Below are 21,044 nucleotides of genomic sequence, written 5' to 3' on the forward strand. Positions count from 1 at the left end.
AAACTGCAATGTCGTCAAGATAACACAAACATGTGTGCCACTTTAAGCCTCGCAGAACTGTGTCCATCATGCGCTCGAATGTCGTGGGCGCATTACAGAGTCCAAAAGACATGACGTTAAACTCGTACAAGCCGTCGGGCGTGATAAAGGCTGGTTTCGGCCGATCGACTTCTTCCATAGGCACTTGCCAATACCCGGAGCGCAAATCCAGAGATGAAAAGAACCCGGCTCCTTGCAGGCAGTCAATTGCGTCGTCTATGCGTGGCAGGGGATAGACGTCCTTGCGAGTGCTCTTGTTGAGCCGGCGATAATCGACGCAACAGCTTACGGAGCCGTCCTTTGTAACAAGGACGACAGGAGAAGCCCATGGACTTTTCGAGGGTCGAATTACTTCGCGCCGAAGCATGTCGTCGAATTGCTCGTTAATGACTTGACGCTCGCTGGCAGGAACGCGATACGGGCGTTGTCGCAATGGTGGGTGAGAGCCAGTAGTTGTTTTTGTCTCTCTCCGTTGGCGCTCATCATTCCGGCGTAGAACTTCACTTCTCTTCTGCCGTCGAAACGGCGAGGCCGCGTTTACGGGGGTATCAGCCATTGATTAAGGTGGTATGAGCCATTCATTGTCTTACGTGACGGACAGATTTAATTTTCAAACAATTTATTTTCAGTAACGCCAAGCGGCAGTGCGACAACGGCGGACTGCGGGCGTCAGTGACGTCGTTTTCTCCGTCGCAGCCGAACGTGTGTGTAACCTCATTCATAAACACAAAGACGTAACTAATAAATGAGAAAGGCTTTAATGTGCCGTCGGGATTAACCCAGCGATAAAGGCCGGGGCCGCGCGTTTCATATGCGCTGGTTGACCAACTGTACGGAGCACTTGGGCGGTGATTTTTTTTTTTTTTTTTTTGTAAAAGAACTAAAGAAATGTTCCCGTGTTTTCTTTTCTGTCCAACCCACCACTACGGGGTTGACGGGCCACGGCACCGTCACTGTGATCCTACGCTCACCGCTGATGTTTGTACAGGTCCTGTTGCTGAATTTCCTGGGCCGGCCATGGTCCGTTTCTTCGATGCGGCCGGTCCCGACGACACCCATGCGTGAATGGCTCAACGATACAAGCTCCCCCTGGCTCGGCGCATTTTCGTCAACGGACTGCGGCCTATCAATGCCGTTTTTAGGGGCGAAGCTCCTTATAGCGGCACCCGTTCCGTCCCCGTCGTCGTAGTAGTAGTGTGTAACCAGTCTGAGAAAAATGAGAAAAAAAATTCCGAAGTTGTGTCCATAGCGCGGAATCGAACCAGGGACCCCTCGCTTCCGAGCGCGCGGCGTTAGCCCACTACGCCACGAAGCGGACATGGACACACGCACCACGATGGCAATAAATCCCCAACATTAACGAAAGGCCGCGTTTCTAGCGCGTTTCTAACGCGTTTGTGTTAGCGCGTTACGGCCCGTGTAAGAAGCTGGTGTAAGACGCTGTGGCCTCTCCGCCTTACCTTCAACGCAATTCGAACGCGCTGCCCAAAGCGGTGGCAAGTCAAGTTCAAGTCGAGGTGCGTTTATGAATACGGGGGGGGGGGGGGGTATACTCTCTCAGCAGTCATGTGATGGCGTCGGCAAACGCGGTGCACGTTCCGGCATGTGTAAAAAACGCTCACCGCTGATGTTTGTACAGGTTAGCTACTATAATGCTTATTCCTATCGTGACGATGATGTCTGTTTCTTAGCGGTGTCGTGGCCACCTCATGTTTTGAAAAGTGTTCGCGCTTCTGTATTGTATCTGATGTGCTTGCTTGTTCTGGGGGGCGATGTCGAGCTTAACCCGGGACCCATGACGAAGGCTCAAGAGGAAAAGCTAGACCTTGTGGCTGGCTCTATCTTGCGTGTTGAAGCTAGCAATTCAGTACTTCAATAATCGGTTAACAAGGTGCTTCAAAGTCACTTAGAGATAAAGAATGATTTAGAAAAACTGACAAAGTGTGTCCTTGATCTAGAGCAGAAATTTGCTGCAGCCCCTAGTGCTCCGTCCATCGCGTGCAGTGACAATGGTCTCGTAGGTGTACAAGAAAAAATTGATGACCTGGATAATCGCTCTTGGCGGTCTAACGTTCTCTTTTATGGCATAACAGATTCGGCGAAGTCTGAAACTTGGGAAGAGTCAGAACGACTTGTAAATAATTTCTGTACCGAAAAACTTGGGCTTATCGTGACGTCAATTTCGAGAGCACATCGTGTGGGCCGCTTTTCGTCGGAGAAGAAGCGGCCTATCATAGCCAAATTCTTCAATGAGAAGGAAGTCGAACTGGTTCTGAGCCGCGGCTTTAAGTTGAAAAACACCAGCTTGAGCATCTCGCGAGATTACTCGGAAACAGTTCGCGAAAAGCGACGAAAGCTACTCCAGTTCTCGCGAACTATGAAGAAAGACGGGGATCGAGTACGTCTTGTTTTCAACAAACTGCATTTGAACAATGACGTTTACGAGTGGAATACCAATGAAGGCCAGGCTGTTCTTGTTTCCCGGCGCAGGGATGAATGATGTTCCCCCTTCGTTTCCTTAGGCTCAGGTTCATCTACCAGCTTACCCATAAAATTGCATTGTCGCACTGACAAAAAATTTTCCTTTTTATACACCAACGTTAGAAGTGTTGTCGCTAATGGTATTGCACTCTCATCGCTCATCGATTCATCCCAGGCGTCTTTGGTGTTACTTACCGAGACCTGGCTTAACGACACCATTCACGATAACAGCATCTTTACGAGTGAATCCACTTTCAAGTTTTTTCGATGTGATAGACAACAGCGTAGAGGGGGCGGTGTGCTCATCGCGATAAAGGAAGAATTCATTGCCGCACCCATCATTATCGATTCTTTTCTTGAATGTACTTGGATTTCCTTGAAGGGTACTGCATTTAGTGTGATCATTGGCGTTTTTTACCGTCCACCCGACATCTCTGGCGCGTTTTCCGATGAGTATCATCGGGTGCTGAGCGAGGTGTTCGCGCTTTTTGCGAGGTCGGTAATTATCATTTTTGGCGGTTTCAATTTTCCGAATATCAATTGGTCGTCACTCTCGGTATCGGCCACGGATGCGGCCGCACATTCTTTTCTGAGCACTTGTCTTGACTTTTCATTAACCCAACTTATTAGTCAGCCAACACGATCCACTGAAACTTCTGCCAATATACTAGACCTAGTTTTAACTAACAATCCTGATATATTTCCCGACATACCTCATGAAGAAGGCTTCGCAGATCATGATGTTATAACTGGATGCGTTAACTTTTGTGTGAGCAAAAGAACAATTACCAAAAAGAAAATAAGATGTTACGGTAAAGCCAATTTCGACGCAATTAACAATGAATTAACAACATTTTCAGATCAATTTCTGCATGATTTCCATGCACGCTCCATTGAAGAGAACTGGGCCCTCTTTAAAGCCAACCTCAGTTCTCTCATTGACACGTTCATTCCTATGTTAGCCATTTCCTGCAAAAATTGGTTGGTTTGTTGCCGCCGAAGCTTGTTGGTTTACCAACAAGCTTCGGCGGCTTAATAACAAAAAGAAGAGAGGGTACAGGCAGGCAAAACTGACTGGTCTCGCGAGTGCCCATGATAAACACAAAGTGTGCGAAAAGGCTTATAAGGCATTGCTAAAATCTACTAGCCATAACTTTTTTTCTCATGATTTACCATCCATGCTAAAAAATAATACGCGTCGCTTTTGGCGTGTTGTAAATCCTGTAACTCGCACTGACATCAGTCTTACTGATTCTCATGGAGTTCCTATCCCCGATTCAGACTGTGCTCAACTTCTTAATGATACATTTGTAACAATTTTCACTCATGAAAACGTTAACTCATTGCCAACTTTAAAGGCGTTAGTAGGAATCACAATGCACGAGATAGTCATCAGTGAGTCTGGTGTTTTAGCTCTACTAAGCAATCTTAAAACGTCATCTAGCGCCGACCATCTAGGCTTCAATAATAAATTTTTAAAGAATACATCGCATAGTATTTGTCCTATGTTAACCACTCTATTTTCCCAGTCACTATCAACAGGCTGTATTCCTAATGACTGGCGCATAGCTAAAATAATACCCATTTTCAAATCAGGTGATCGTGCTTGTCCGCTCAATTATCGTCCCATCTCCTTAACCAGTACTATTTGTAAATTACTCGAACATATAATACACACTCAAGTCATCAACTTCCTTGAAGAACATAACATTATTTTCAAGTATCAGCATGGTTTTCGCAAGGGCTACTCATGCGAAACCCAACTAGCCGGATTTATTAACGACATACATGCACTGATAGACGCTGGGTTTCAAGTCCGACGCAATATTTTTAGATTTTTCTAAGGCATTTGATCGTGTTCCACACCATAGGTTGTTACTTAAACTTTCACAGCTTAACATTCACCCTACTATAATTGCATGGATCACCGATTTTCTCTCATCTAGAACTCAGTATACATCAGTTAACAATTCTACCTCATCTCATGCTGATGTTACGCCTGGAGTTCCACAAGGCAGCGTACTTGGACCTTTACTCTTTCTAATCTATATTAATGATTTACGCAGTTGCGTGTTATCCCAAATCAGACTATTTGCAGATGATTGTGTACTTTATCGATGTGTAACAAGTAACACTGATAATCACTTACTACAAACTGACCTGGAGGCAATAAGTGCATGGTGTTCTAATTGGTTAATGCCATTAAATGTTTCCAAAACTAAACTCTTGTCTTTCACCAATAGGCCACGAATTCCAACCACCTACTCTCTTGATAACAACGCTGTGGAACTCGCCACAACTTACAAGTACCTTGGCATCAATCTTCAGTCAAACTTATCATGGAATAATCATATTAATCTTACCCTTCCCTCATCTAACCGTACTCTCGGACATGTTAAACATAACTTAAAAGAAGCCCCAATGCATGTTAGAAAACTAGCGTACACAACATTAATCCGTCCTAAACTAGAATACGCGTCTGCCATTTGGGATCCCAAACAAACTTATATCATCAGTAACATCGCAGCCTTGCAAATTAAACCGTCCTGCGCGTTTCATTTTTTCAGATTATTCACGTTACACCAGCGTCACGTCGTTAAAGAGTTAAAGAATAAAGCTGAGTTGGACACCTTAGCACTTCGCCGTAAAATTTTTCGCCTATCACTTTTCCATAAGTTTTATCATCATCCATCACTTCATGATGATTTCTTTCAGTCACCACAAGTTATCTTTCCACGTCGTGACCGTCAATACAAAGTCAAACGCATTAACTGCCAGTCATTCCATTATGCATATTCATTCTTACCGCGCACAATAACTGAGTGGAACGCCTTACCATCAGACATTGCCACGGAACCTGACTTGACTAAGTTTCAAGATTTAATTCGCTCACGACTTGCCAACTAATCTTATTATTATTATCTTGGGACTTTTACAGTGTTTTCGATGTTTGTTGCTGTTTTGCTTTTCATTGCAGTTGTCTTATGTTCTCCTAATATGTACTAATGTTTTCTCTGAAATAATTGTGACTCATTTTGTATATTACCTTTGTATCACTCTATTATTATTTTTGTTATGTTGTCTTGTTCTTTAATATGATGTATAATCTATGACCAGTACCTGTGACCCCCCCCCATGTAATACCCTCATAATGAGGGCCTTTGGGGGTATTTTGAATAAATAAATAAATAACAGCCTCATCAGCAGCCCACTCCAGCCTCCCCCCACCCCCCGCACACTTACCGCCATCATCACTGTGCTAATTGATACCCACAGTTGGACGAAGGTCGCGCATCGATCTCTGGTAGCCGGCTTATCATTTGTGGAAACAGTGAAAAGGTTACGACTGAGGTTCAAAATTCACCTTATGCAAAGAAGTGCGCAAACGACATTATTCTAACCTAAGATGATACGCCAATGTTGGCACATATTTCTTTCGGCAGGAATAGCAACAGTGTAAACTTAAAAATTTGCGTCAGTGTGCATGTGAGATGCGGATAGCATGGGCTTTTGTTCCCACGTGACGCTAGCGATAATAGTAGGGTGCGAGCCGCCTACACTGTTCGCCTTTACCGAGGCCCTCTATTGCACTTCGGTACAAGTGCCCCAAATTGACCATAACTACAGCACTAACTCTGTTAACGTGTTAAATGTGCTGAAGTTTATGAGGCTGTAACAACTGCCCTTACCAAATGGCTGCACGAAAGGGTGGAGTCCCTTGGTCAAGTAGTAGTTATTTTTGAAGTCCTCTGTCTCCGGTGCCATGCCGGCCATCTGCCACTCATTCATGGCGTAGAATTTTCTCCAAAAGTCTTCGACCGGGTGGAGAAATACCACGTCTGTGTCAACGTAGATGACGGCATCTTCGTTCGGAAGCATACTCTGTAAAAATTATGTTATACGGGCTTGTAGAGCTTCCGCATCCTAATAATATCTTGCAAGTTTACCGTTTTATTTGTTAACGTGACGATGGAGGCACATTGGTTTATAGCAGAATGCTCGTACAGTTTCAATTCCCCATAAAAATATTGCTGCTTAAAACAGTAACTGCAACGGTGGAAACATTAAGAAGCCTATGCAGTGAGTGAGCGACATGATCTGCTACTTCAAAAAGAGAAGTCGCATAAAGCGGTCGGTTCAGGCATCTGGCAGACAGCCTTCTTCTGTGGATGTCAGTGCCAGAGCTAACACTTAAAGGGTCAGTGCAACGGTTTGGCAAAATTGTGTGGATGCAAACAGTACAGCTACAGTAAAAAAAAATTGCGCTACAGATTAAGTGAAGCGTTTCATATCAAGAGAGCTACAAACGATTACGAGTTACCCTCCTCCCTAGCCATGCTTATTCTCAACTCGTTCGCCGCGTATTCGTGGTTGAGCCCCGCCTTCACTGACTCGGCGTCGTGATGTGACATCGTGTCGTCTACTTCCGGTTGTCTTCGAGACAGTGCACGAAGCCTCTCGAATCTCTCCGATGGACTGGCTGTCGACCCCTGTGAGAGCAATTCAACCAGCGTAGGTTGTCAGTGTTCTGTCGCAGCACCAAGTGTGTCCGGTATTCCGGCAACCGCTGGCGAGCTGGGCGTTTGACGGATGGGCGGAGGCGTAAACTAAAGCCCCTACATACTACTACCGCTGTGATGAAGAGGCTTAGCGGAAGCGGGAGCGGCCTGAGCGGCCTGCACGTTGCCAACCACCTGGCGGTGCAGAGCTTAATCAGCCAAAGACAGAGGTACTAACGCTGTAACCAAGTGGAAGACACGTTAAACTTTTAAAAAGCTAATGTGTTTACGGTTACACTCCTGCCGAAAATTTACACTGGCAGCAAAGTAGAATACACGTGGTTACTGCTATATTAGCTCTGTGTTTGTCTGGTTGAGATCTGTGCCACCAGGTTGGTGGGGGCTGCACTATGCTGGCCGTTCACATTTGGTACTCCGCTCATCCGGTAAAGCCCCCAAGCCCACTCCGCTTGCGCTTGCGTTTACCCGAATACGGGACAAGCTAAATCTCTCCAGTGTAGCAGTAATCCTCCGGCGTGAATTAAAGGCTGCAAACGTTTAGATGCTGGCGCCGTTTGTATACAAACAGCCCAATGCGCTGCAACCACACCGCTCGCATGTTGCCTTGCAGAGGGACATATAATGTCGCAGCTTGACAGGTTGCCGATCGCTAGATTTGTAGCCCGCAAGGCAACAAGGTCCATCCGTGGTGCTCGTGAAAAGAAAGCTCGAGACCAGCACTGACTGCGCAGCTCGAGTCAACACGGAGAACGATGTAACACAGGCAGACTTTTTTGAGAGAAACAAATTGACCAACATTCCAACTATTATGAACAACATTTGTTCACCATAAAGTCGGAAATATTCTCCATGACACGACCAGGATAGCCAATCGGATAGCTAGCCCAAATGACGTCAATTGTGAGGGCGTGAATGAAAGAACAGGGTGGCGGCGCCACGGCGAGTGGTAGGGATGTGCATTTTTATAACCTTATAATAAATTACGCGCTTTACGCGGAAATTAATGATCAGAAGGACCTACCGTAACAACTCAGTAAGTCTGTACAAAATTGTCAAAATTGTTCCAGGGGGTCTCTAAACCAAGAAATATGTCAACTTCAACCTTTGTCGTAATGCATTATTTTTTAAAGGGTAAAGTATACGCTAACACTGTTTGTTCGTCTCTAAGTCAGTGTCAAAATAACAATTTGGGAAACTTCGAGTACGAAGCTCGCTTTGGAATATTTTTTTTGGATTATCGGTTCTTGGTGCCAGCGATGAACAACAGTTTTTGAAACTTAGATGGCCTCCTGCAGCTTATCGAAGTACCCCAGCCCTCCTTATATTACGAAGCATGACCATAACTACAAGGCTAAACAGAAAACTTTTGATTTTAGTTTGTGTTCTTCAAAGACGTCTTTAGTTAGTTTTGAGAGAGCCTGCTCGAAGAACTTGACATGCTCACTTGCCGGTGTTCCTATGAACCAGATGTGATGACGTAAAATGGTAGCTCTGTATATGATGCTATGCTGATACATTTATTTGCTTCTGATACAAAATAAGTGACAAGTGACGGCCCGAATGAAAAAATGGAGCTGGACAGGTCATGTAATGCGTAGGATGGATAACCGGTGGACCATTAGAGTTACAGAATGGATACCAAGCGAAGGGAAGCGCAGTCGAGGACGGCAGGAAACCAGGTGGAGTGATGAAGTTGGGAAATTTGTAGGCGCAAATTGGAATGAGCTAGCGCAAGACAGGGGTAATTCGAGATCACAGGGAGAGGCCTTCGTCTTGCAGTGGACATAAATATAGGCTGATGATGATGATAATGATGACGGCCCCCTACGATAGAGATATAACAAACAGTGTAAAGAAATTCAATTTTCAGTGCCGACGCATCTCAAACTCTGGCTGGCAGTCATGGATTGTCGGACGGATCGTACTGGATTCCCGCGCTCAATCGGAAGGTGCTTAAATCGAAACTCGCTCTCAAAGCTCCCATGACCCGTCCCGCCCACCATCCCCGTCCCACAGTGTCGGGTAACTGTGCTGAGTAACTTTCACTCAAGCAGCAGAAGCTCCCGAAAATTCATGAGCCATTGCACTCAGTGACGGTGTTTAGAATACGACACAGAATTTCGAACAAAGGTACGAACACATTTATTTTCTAGATCGGTGGTCATCGTGACGAAAGGTACGCACACACAATTATTGTCTTGGTTAGTGGTCATTATTTGCCTTTATCAGTGGAAAATTGGTGTTTGTTGCCTGCCGGTGCTCATAGAACTCTCGCGTCTGTTCTCTCCGTAGCTCTTCGCAGGGGTGTTGCTCCTCGGGAGTCCGCACTGTACGCGGAGTTCCCCATTACGACGACACAAGAGAAATGAAATTCAAAATGAAGAAAGGGCAACTTCTCTTTCTGGTTCGTTCTTATGCCGCCACCACGGGAGAACGGAAGGAAAGGACACGAGAGAGAGAGTGTTGTTGTGAAGAGGAAGAGCCGCTATTTTCTGCAGCTAGCGCTTGGAACGCCGAAAAAGAGAGGGCGTAGGTCGCACAGCAGCAAATCTTTGAGAAGCCTTTATTATCTACCTGTAAACCTACTGACCTTGAAAATGGTGCTTATTGATAACTGATCCACTCAAAATGTATATCCGACGGACGCCGACGAGCCAGCTGTGGAAGACGACGACGAACGCGCGAGCAGTGGCACGAGTGCGATCGCGCGGGACCTCGGCTTTTGCTTACGCACATGAAAAATCTACGGAACCTTAGCCATAAACAGCCTCGCTGTAAAAAGTCGCAGTTTCGACCGAAAGGCGAAGGATTGGCTGCGATAGGAAATTAATAGACAGCTATACGAAGTAAGGATATTAGCTTCATCGGCTGTATAAACTTGAAATCATTCCCTTAATAGCTAACTTAACAAGCATGGTGGCACGAGCGCACAAGCAAACATGAATGCATCTCACTCGATGACCCCGGAAACTCGCTGTCAAAACCCTGCAGTGAGGAAGCGCCGCAGCAGCTGCGAGCGAATTGACCTTCGTGCTGCCTCTCGCTTCAACGCAAACAAATCGTCGAAAACACAGAGCACACGCGCCCGCGCCGTACACAGTAGCCGCCTAAGTAAGATGCCTCCCCCCCCCCCTACCTCCCATCCAGCCGTTGCCTTGCGCGCGTTGGTAGATAGCTTTCAAGATAAGGCCCGCGCAGCTGCCGCCCGAGTAGAAAGCACTCCCCCCATCTCCCTGTCCTCCCCCCGGTGCCTTGCGCGCAACGGAAGGCGGCGCGCTTCGTCCCTGCTTTCCTGCCCTTGCGCGCGCGAGATTAAGCGGCTATCGTCGGCTCAGCCGTGCACGCCTTCACTCGCACATGCAGCATACGGCACACAGTGATGATGTCACTTTAAACGGTACATCACAGCGACGCCGACGGCGACCACGCCAGCAGAAATGCGCCTGGAGTGTCCATATTTTATTTATCTCAATAAAAGTGAAAACAGTAGCCCTGTGGGGGTAAACTCCCTCCCATCTTATGGCAGCAGTAGCGTCTGGGGGAGGGCTCCAGTCTCATGGCCCACGTGTGCCAAACTCTTAAATTGTGTGCGGAATTCACAGAATGTCTGGCAAATTCATCTAAACTATAGGTGTACCAGAATTGCATGACGATGCACAGACTGATTAGGCACAGCGACTTAATTCCAATACAATACTAGCAACGCTACCGCGTGTGGGCAAAAGAACGCGAAGTGATTTGTAGGCAGCAGTCACACAAGTTCAATCAATGCTAGGGGACGGCGCTACAAAATCTTCCGAAAGCTCATGGGCGTCCCGCGTTGTGACACTGAGAAATGATACCGGGGCGCTACGCTTCTGCGACGATTGCAGAAAGCTGAAGAACTTAACGAGAAAGGACTTCGAACTACGCCCCACACCGACGACTCCGTAGATCGATTTCGGCGTGTCCAGTATTGCTCGCCTCTCGATTGAGTTAGACGAGCGCGGCCACTCCTTACCTCCTTATTTAGAGTGGCTGCGTTTGATTTGTGCCTGACCCTCGCTACTCTCCAGTAAATTGTGGACCCTGTTCTCATTGAAATGAAAGGGCAGAGCTATCAATTGCTCCTTGACGACGTAGTTCTCTGGCGCGAACCATTTATGCAACCTTTTGAAGCGATTGCAAAAAGTGAAGATGCAATACGGTTGGCGGTTTTTATGTTTCAAACACTCTAGTACCACTCTTGTTCTGGATTGCTAAAGCTCCTCGGGCATGTCGTGAGCGCCAGCGGCGTTCGACAGCCTGACAACTTTGTCATGAACACAGCTTTGGCTGAATTTAATTGGTGAATCTGCAAGGTAGTATAAGGTATTCGCAATTTATTCTTCTTTCTTGTGTACCATGCACGCTTGTATGTGGGTTCAACTGCCAGCAAGTGACTGGGCGCGAGTGTCCACTTTGTGAACGGGAGAACAATTTTCGTTATCAAGACCGCAGTCCAGCGGCAGCTGCAACAACAAAGCAAGCTCTCCCATAGCGTTAAGGTAGACTTTCGTGACCAGAAAAGCACTGAGGGACTCTGGCTAGACGTTGCAACTTCCATGCCGGAAATGCGTTGGTCTCGGGTTTGACTCACGGACTGGGACTATTTTTGGTTTTTTCACACTTCGGAGCTTGCCTTCCCAGACACACGTATAAGTTTTGATTACAGTCTCGTGTTGCTGTCATGTGGAAGACCGCTTTTGGATTCGTAAAGCTTGTTCCTACCATGCGCTTTCCCGCATTAACTCATTTGCCACGTTAGAAAATGTACTTTGTTTTAGTTGATTGACTCTTCTGACACATCTGACTGTAGTTCTGTTTCATTTATGTGGAAACGGAAAAGACAGGCAACTCTTGAGTAAACATCTGTGGTGAGAAAATATAGCTGCTACAGTAAAAAAAAAAGAAACTGGGAACGTTGAGCGTGTCACTGAAGTGATGAAATCGACAAGAGTAAATATAGGAAGCACTGCGCTATTTATAACCCAGGAAGAAACATCATTTTAAACATACGTTCTTAGAATTTTGTTTTTTATATGCGAAGCATTTCCTTGGCGAAAATTTGGTACTTTGACACTATCTATCTATCTATCTATCTATCTATCTATCTATCTATCTATCTATCTATCTATCTATTTATCTATCTATCTATCCGCCTACGTCTTTGTGCTCTCATGGTCGTTTCGTTAACATGGTATGTGCCAAAATTGGCATACTATGACAAGAGTATATGACGAACATGAATGATATGTCATGACATGAGTGTCATGACATGCGTGTCATGTGGGTCATGAAACAGCCACCTATGACTTGGTACTTTCATTGTCGTTTCGTTAACTTGGTAGGTACAAAAATTGGCATAGTATGACAGGAGTGTATGACAAACATAAGTGATAGGTCATGACGTAAATGACAATGGCCCAGCGAAGAAGATTAACACTCAAAAACTACTGAAATGTGTTCGGACGTGGGTACTAAGTGAAGGAAACACTAAAGGATGCTGGTAGAAGTCATAGTCATGAGCATGACTGAGCAAAAATGACAATGACTCAGCGAAAAAAGTTAATACTCAAGAACCACTGAAATGGGTTCGGACGTGGGTACTAAGTGAAGGAAATACTAAAGGATGGTGCTAGAACTCATAATCATGCGCATACCTCAGCAAAAATGACAATGAGTCAGCGAAAAAATATTAGCATTTAAAAAGCACTGGAATGGGTTCGGACGTGGGCACTAAGTGAAGTAAACACTAACGGATCGTGGTCGAAGTCATAGTCATGCTCATGACTCAGCAAAAAAATTAACACTCTAAAACCAATGGAATGAGTTCGGATGTGGTACTAAGTGAAGGGAAAGGCTAAAGGTTGATGGGCGAAGTCATAGTCATGAGCATGACTAAGGCTTTCGCCTTAAGGTCTCTTCGGTTTAGCTAAAGGGATTCCAGAGGGCTCATGACATTCGTGTCATGTGGGTCATGAGAGAGCCGCCTACGTCTTGGTGCTCTCATGGTCGTTTCGTTAACTTCCCACACTGCTTCGCATAGCATCGATTCCCACAGGGCGTGGGATCTGCCGGCTTTTCTTAAAGCTATTTAAGCTTAATCTATTTAACTAAAGCTATTTAAGGTTATCCTATTTTATTAGCTGAAGCTTAGTTCATTGCAAACAACACAGACATTATGTTCCCTTATGCAGTGCTCTTTACGTTCTAGCGCATAAAGTTCATGAAAAGAGATTACTTTGGAGCCATGGTGGCAAAGAAATCACTAAGCCTAAGATGTGACCATCTCGCCTCTAAAGACACTAACTTTAAGAAAGCACCCGGCACAAATAATCTGTGGTGAAGAGTGAGAAAACCTTGTTTTTTTGCCGCGGTGGTGCTCTTTCCATTCTGCAAAGCTCGACGTAGAGGTATGTAGTGAATCAATGTGCAGATCTATGGTATTTCTCAATATCTTCTTGAGGCATTGCTGCAGAATTGTGCAGGCAAAGAGAATGTGTCAAGAGCGAGCAACGCTGGCAATGTTGACTTCTAAAACATGTATGCATCCTGAAACACTTCTGCTTGTATCTGGGCTGCAAGTTCGAACAATATGTGTAAAGAGTTTCAGTAAAACAAGTTGGAATGTAGATGGTGTGAACACGTCGTGATATATCGGTATCACTTTCTTTGTACTTTTACAGCAAAGCTGTTAAGGCTTTAAGGTTTTAAGAGATCGTGTCCATGTGTAGAAAAGTCCCGTGGCCTAGTGGAAGAGGAGTAGAAAAAAAAAAGCTCAAGCCTGTGAGAATTTTGGGAAGCATGCAATGAACCCAGGAAAACGGGGTGCAGATGAAAAGGAGGGTGGGGAGAGGGGGTTAACGTAAGTGGCGCCGCCCAATACTTGCGGTGGAGAGAGAGAGCGTGAGGAGTGCCAATCAATGGCGGTGTACGAAAAAAATAGGTCAATGGAGGAGTAGGGTGTGAGAGGAATTCGCGGTAGCGTTGGTTGTATATAAGGAGCTTTGGTAGAGCACTCTTGTCTGGGAACGTCATAGAATAGCGTGAGGAACGTGCTAGGAACGCTGTCGTACGTAGACGCTGAAGCATCCCATGCCGCGCAACGCGGTAGGAACACCGTCGCCCGGTGACGCCGAGCCAGTTCTTCCAGAGCCGGGCATTGTATAGCTTTCGTCTAAGTGCTAAAAAATACCCTATTGTGCTACTAGGTGCCGGCACCGAATCCTCTTTCCCGAGTACGTAGAGAAGGGGTCCGTTTACCATTTTGTAGCCAAATTCAACATAGCAGATCCCCAATATAGCTAAACCCCAAATAGCAAATTCCATCAGATCGAGCGGCAGCTTCGCTGGACTTCCCTCTTCACAGGCTGGAAGGGCTGTAACTTCTTTAGCATCGTTTTACATTCGTCATATTTTTTAAGTGACACTTGCTAGACATGAAATAATTGATGTTCTTAAATCCTACATTTCTGTAGAGTGCTCTCGCTTAGAGCCCAATTCTGTAAAATTTTGAGAACTAATTGGCGAATTGAAAATACTGAATATGTTCAACAGCTGCACATTTTTTTTTATTCTGAAGATCTACTGGCGTAAATAAATTTTCAAAGCACAGAATTTACGGGTACCTGAAGGGGATATAGCTTCAGAGAAATACATACCGGTAAAAAAAGCCTCTGCGTAGTACAAGGCCTGAACATTGCCCACCACTGGTAGTAGTTTTCCTTGGGGAACCACACTGGCTTTACGTCACAGCTGACGCGCTTCTTGACGCTATCTGGCCAAGACGAGTACTTGAAGCAAGACGGGTGTGGCAGCCAAGGCAAAAAAAAAGGATCATACCAAAGGTTATGAAAAATAGTCTGTGCAAAGTAGTCGTTAATGCGGCGATCCTCAGGCATACCAAGTCCTAGGTCGACGAATCAACAAACACTTTTATGGGAGGAGATATTTCAGTGCAATTGCTTCACAAAATGAACAATATTTCTACTGTAGATATCAGGCAAGCGACAATATAGAAAAAAGTGTAATTTTCACTAAATGACTGCATGGGCCAGGGCAAATGGCCCGTGCCTACCCGAAAACCTGAGCCAGACGGATGGCGGGCCTTGGCCGGGCTTGGGCTTGAAGCCCTGGGCTTCTGCCGGCCCAGGCCCTTTCATCTAGGTCGGGCCTTCGGGCATACCAGGGAACTCTGCGTAGCTAAAAAGCATCCTGTGGGAAGCTCAAATGAGAAGTTCGAAGAACTGTTGGTGAATTACTGCAGCAAAAAAAATATAGCAATGCGAAGTTGTTTTTCAGTTTAGTTTTTATTTAGTGCATGTAAATAGATTTGTAATTAATTTTCTTTCAGCAGAAGGAAACTTTGTCCTGTTAACAGAAAAAAAGCAATACCTGTAATATCTATCTCTAGGTGCGGGGCGACTGTTACCACTTTTGTTATTGTACTATTTATTCACTCCCGATATGATTATTATAATGCAATTGCTCTATTTTATTGCTTTTCAATTATTCTGCCTATTTGAAGATAACGTTATACTTGCTGCACCGTAACATAGATCGTTTCCACCTCAACCGCATTCGCAATGTTCTTCGTGCACCCTAAATTTACACATGAGAATCGTTTTGTCATGGACTCACAAAGGTTGGTGTGGCAGTGCTTTTGCTATCGCCATTATTCTCGTGCGCAAATTAGGATATGCGCGTTTGTACTTTTAGCTGCTGTGCACCTAATATAGCTTTATAATTTTCTTGTGCCATAGTGGTGCTCTCAAGGTAGTGGCGAGCTAACTCGGCTGCCCGCGTTGGGAGGGTTAGAATAGGTATATAGAGGTGCGGAGTTTGTTCAGCTGCAAGAGCGTCGATGCCAAGTAACGCCCAGTGCCACGCAGGCTATGAGACCGAGCTATCTGCCGTTCTATCTTGTTCCGCGCCTAGTAGCAAGATAGACGATGCACTCAAATTCCGTTCAGTTAGCTCTGACGGAGCCAGCTCTTTCACTCCTGGCTTGAGTACTGTGCGCGCATACATTAGCGCTGCTGCAGCTGTGTGCTCACCGCACCATCTGGATGGAAAGGTCAGTAAGCGTCGAGCTCAACCTAGCGCTGACAAACTCCGGCTGTTTTCTGTTGTCCGTTTGTCTGAGCTCGCGAACCACCGAGGCGTGACACCGCTAACGTCATTGCCGACATTCCTCGTGGCGCCAGCCTTGTGACGTGTCTCGTATGTCTCCTTGCACGTTGTTCGTTTCCTGCTGCGCAGCAACACTTGCCTTGCGTGCTGTGTCTAGCAATGTCACCTCCACGTATTGTTAGAACGCCGTGCGAGGAGCCCGAGCGTAACGCCGAACCTGCCACTTTACAAGCGTGCGTATTTCTTGGTGTTGACGACAATTTTGCATTACAGCTTTAAATAAAATGCTTTGGCCGACGTTCTTAACCCTGCCATTCTTTTTATCGGCCTTTTCATGTTAGCTGTACGCATGCTTAGTCGAAAAAAAACAACCTTTCTGCAACGTTTTATTGGGACTGCAGTGTTATTACGACTGTGCACACGTGCTTAAGGAATGACATTTTTAAGGCAGGTACACTGAGTTTATTGGGTGGGCCCGGGCTTGTAGTGGCGGGCCCGGGTCGCGCGAAGGACGAAAAAGTTCAGCCCGTACAGTTCTCTAGATGCAACGCACATACTGAAATCCGTTTGAAGGCAAGTTTTGATGATGTGGGTAATTAACTGTTGTAAAATTGAATGCAATGCGTAAAACAGCGTTTCCTTTTATGCTTTGCAACTTCAGCAATGTTGTACTGCTCTGAAAGTATTTAACGTACTATCGTCTTCAATCGTGGTTCTCACCGCACTGGTCATGCACTACAAGTTTCTCGCCCACGTGCGCGTACTAAAACATTTTCTGCTTCATTTTTTCCCAGAGCAGCAAAAGAGTGGAACGACCTTTCTCGCAACATCGTCACTATCACCTGCCCATCAAGCTTCGTGCATAGCATAACAGATGTATCATCGCACTGATCGGTGTAAAAAAAAAAAAAAAAAACCCACCCGTTATGTAATACCCCTCGGGGGTCTTTAGGGAAATAAAAATGAAATGAAATAACATGAAATGGAACACGAAAAGCGCAGCGGGGGGCTGAAGCATAAATGAAGTACGCGCTGTCCAGTCATGACCACTGACTAACGCACACATGCGGTTTTACCGCACGGTCCGTCAATGCTCCCCCCATACTGCGATACTTTCTTTTCTGTACGGGTTCTGTTATTTGAAAGCGAAAAAGGAAAAGGAAAAAAGTCAGAAGCCAAAATATCGCAGTATGAAGAGTGCCGTCACCCTTTGCAGGCAAAGCGAATGATAGTAAAGGGCGCTGATAGCGTATGCAACGTCACCACTCCCCACTAAGGGGGCAGGCGATTTGAATTGCTCTAAAGGTATGCGGACCATTCAGACGCGAGTTTCTCGTAAACGAAGTCTTTTCCTGGCATAAACAAGCGCTGCGACATTCCTTGAATGGTATTTTAACAGTCCACGACGACTTTGTATTTAGCTTTAGTGTCGCTTGAAGACTGTTAGACGGTGCAAATAGTACCACGCCCACCGATGTTCGCGTTTCACTTGACGCCGACAGGACATCCGGTTTCGCCTCACTGGGTGATAATACTCGCCCGATACTGGGACATTTGAGGGTCTGTTTTCTTAAATTTTTTTTCTAGCTGTCAAATAAAAGAACACGAGAACTAAAAGGAAAATATCGTACTATAGGGGGAACATCATCACGCAGTGCGGTCTTACCGGATATTGCGCGCCTGTCAGTGGGGATGACTGGACGGCGCGCACTATGCCTTCACTCATGCTTCGGCCACGCGCTCGGCTGTTCGCGTTTGAGGCCGATAGTACGTCAGTGACCTGTAATGTTTGAAACTGAGCCCGAAGCTTCCTTGCCAGTCAGACGTGCTTAGCGATCCCGATTAGCAGGCGATTATGTTGCTGGAGCATTTGCATATGTACTAGTTTGCACAGCTTCAAGATCTCATCGATATAGGTGGCACACCTTTTACCGGGCAGCCTAGCCCTATGCGCGACGGCACTCTAGGCAAGGTTACTTCGCGTAGCAAGGCCTCCACAACAACTCCGTAGGGAAGTTCTGGGATGAAATTATGCCCCGATGATGCTTGCACATCCAAGTCCTATGCCACACAGAAGAAATAAACCCAGGAAGGACAGCGTGGATGTCATTGGGAAGAATCCTGCTCCTCAGACTCAGGCTGCAATGAGGCTAGTGGTGGAAAAAGGATCACGAAATACACGTTGACAAGAGTGCAATGCAATTGAAACATAGGTCGAAAGGACAGCGACTTGGGAGAGCTGGCACGGCATGTTGTGGTGTAGGTAGCACGCAATAATCAAAGATCAATTATGTAAGCTAGGACCCACGTGCGCTTTTGGAATGAAGAAAACCTTTAACCCCTTGATAGAGAGTTAATCAAGCCGAAATTCCTTGGCCTATTCAGTGGATTAGTAGAACCAATCCTCAACAATCGCTGCTCGACCTTGTTCAATAGAAACCTTGTGACGCTTAAGAAATGCGACGGCCCTGTGCAATAGAAGGCTTCTACGACATACATGAATGCTTACCTCTCTTCGCATCTTTTCCTCGTTCCGTTTATCTGCGATGACGATTAAGTGTAGCCTTGACGTGGAGTAGGCTACAGCTGACTTGACCGCAATGATGCCAAGATCAAAATGGCCCTCGCATATGACGAACACCAGGGTCATTCTCTTGCTGTAAAACGAAACAAGTGGTTCTAGATTTAGGGTAACATTCCGTCTCGGAGAAAATGGTCATGTAGTACTTGAGAGTACTACATGAGCATTCTTGGTGATGTAGTACCGGCGTGCCGGTTCGTGGTAACGCACGTTGCTTCTTACTCGACGACAGCGTGCGTATCACGTTTCCGCAGAAGATCGCCGAGTCATCTCGGAACAAGTGCACGACATGCCGCAGCGCGGCGTCATTCAGCCTTCTCAAAGCCCTCGGTCATCACCTGTCGTTCTAGTGCGCAAAAAGGATGGCTTATCGATTACCGCCGCCTAAACAGGATTACGAGAAGAGACGTGTACCCTCTGCCTCAGATCGACGATGCTCTTGACTTTCTGCAAGGTGCCGACTACTTCTCGTCTTGAGATCTCAGCTCTGGCTATTGGCAGGTTCCTGTGGCTGAGGCGGACTGCTCAAAGACAGCTTTCATCACTCCTGATAGTCTGTACGAGTTTAGCGTTATGCCTTTCGGGCTCTGTAATGCTCCCGCTACCTTCGAGCGCAATATTGATATCATCCTTCGCGGACACAAATGGCAGACTTGGTTATGTTACCTGGACGACATAGCTGCTTTCTCAAAGGATTTTCCGACGCATCGTCCGTCTGCATGACACCATGACCTGTCTTACTTCAGCTGACCTACATCTCAACCTCAAGAAGTGCCGTTTCGCTGCCCAAAAATTAACTGTCGTGGGTTCCGTTGTCTCGAAAGACGGCGTCCTTCCAGATCCCGACAACCTTCGCGCATTCGCAGAGTTTCCAAAGCCCACATCTATCAAGGCCCTGCGAGGTTTCATAGGCCTGTGCTCATATTTTCGTCGCCTGGTCCGGAACTTTGCCTTTATCATCGCACCCTTGACGAAGCTGCTTACCGCAAGCAAAGGCATTTCCGCTTGGTCACAGCATGCGATGAAGCCTTTGAGAGGTTACGTGGGTTGCTGACTTCACCGCCGATTCTTCGGCATTACGACCCAACTGCGCCAACAGAGGTTCACACTGACGCCAGTGGTGTCGGCCTCGGTGCAGTGTTGGCCCAACGGAAAGCCACGAATGAAGAATACGTCGTGGCTTATGCGAGCCGTACCCTTAAGAAACCTGAGTTGAACCGAGATTGCACGCCGGTGCATTCTCGGAGACCACGGAAAAGAACGGGGGCGTTGCCGGTGTTCCGCTAGATGGAACAGAGTGTCCAGAAGATAGCGCAAGAGAGGATCCGGGCTACAGTACACAGCTCATACATAACATGTTTCAGCCGTGACTATATGCTGGGTCGCTACTCTAGAGGAAAAGCTGGGCGAAAGAAGTGGTAGCCGCAAAGGCACCGCCATGTTTGATTTTCGTTACGCTAAGAATATTCAAAACATGATGCAAAAACAAGCATTTACATTTAAACGTAGCACGTACGTATGGACAATCTGTATAATAAGTCTTTGAAATAAATCCAATAGATATTTATGAAATTTTGATCTAAAGCTTACGGTGAGGTAAAAGATGTGTTTCCAGGCGCCTGAAATAGAAGCCGCCACCATACTGAGAGTCTCGGGATCGCGTTGATTGCGCTTCTGATTTCAGTTGTATCTCGTCATCTGCGCCTGCGCGCCTGCACAGAGTAGAAACGTGGCCGCGCCCTTGCCGTCACAGATTTCCATGCATGGACACTATGCGGAGTTTTCCTCTATATCGAGTTGGTTATATACCTCTGGTCGCTACATTGTTTGAATGCTAATCGCATTAACGTCGACTGCTATCGCGAGATGGGTTCTGCGGCAATTTTTTTCAGATACGCGAAGTAAGAGAAAAATAAATTTCTCGAGGAGCAGTTGTGGAATGCTCACCTTGCAGCGGGCTTGACGGCCGCCACGCCACTGATGGCGTCAGAATCTTGGACTTTGTCCTTGGCTATCTCACGGAACCGGGAAAAGTTGACATCCACGATGATGTAACCAAGGCGAGTCACAAGAAGGCCGCCAAGTGCTGCAAACGCACACACGCTGAGTAGGAGGTGCGTAAGACGGGTACCAGCCATGACACTCGCTGTTCCGTTCTGCACAAATACAAGACATCCTATATAGATGCTCCTCATTATTGCAAAAATTGTTTTACTGCATGCACCAAAACTGGTAATGTGACCTAATTACAAAAGAGTGGAGATTCCTAT

General features: G+C 46.2%; 1 protein-coding gene across 3 annotated transcripts in view; it reads right to left on the minus strand.

Moving 5' to 3' along the window:
- The window catches only part of LOC119459014 (glucoside xylosyltransferase 1-like), a 276,245-nt gene that overhangs the window by 204,206 nt on the left and 50,995 nt on the right, over window positions 1–21,044 (minus strand). For all 3 annotated transcript variants that reach the window (XR_007467937.1, XR_007467936.1, XM_037720862.2), the window contains exons 2-5: window positions 20,722–20,930; window positions 18,703–18,850; window positions 14,723–14,854; window positions 6,210–6,402 (exon numbers count right to left, since the gene is read on the minus strand). Coding sequence is in view for 1 of the 3 variants with exons in the window: in XM_037720862.2 (XP_037576790.1) it covers window positions 6,210–6,402; window positions 14,723–14,854; window positions 18,703–18,850; window positions 20,722–20,912 (664 nt within the window). In the remaining 2 variants the exon portion in view is untranslated. The remainder of the gene's footprint in view (window positions 1–6,209; window positions 6,403–14,722; window positions 14,855–18,702; window positions 18,851–20,721; window positions 20,931–21,044) is intronic.

This window comes from Dermacentor silvarum, chromosome 7 (assembly GCF_013339745.2).
Source record: "Dermacentor silvarum isolate Dsil-2018 chromosome 7, BIME_Dsil_1.4, whole genome shotgun sequence".
In the NCBI taxonomy this organism is placed as follows: domain Eukaryota; kingdom Metazoa; phylum Arthropoda; class Arachnida; order Ixodida; family Ixodidae; genus Dermacentor; species Dermacentor silvarum.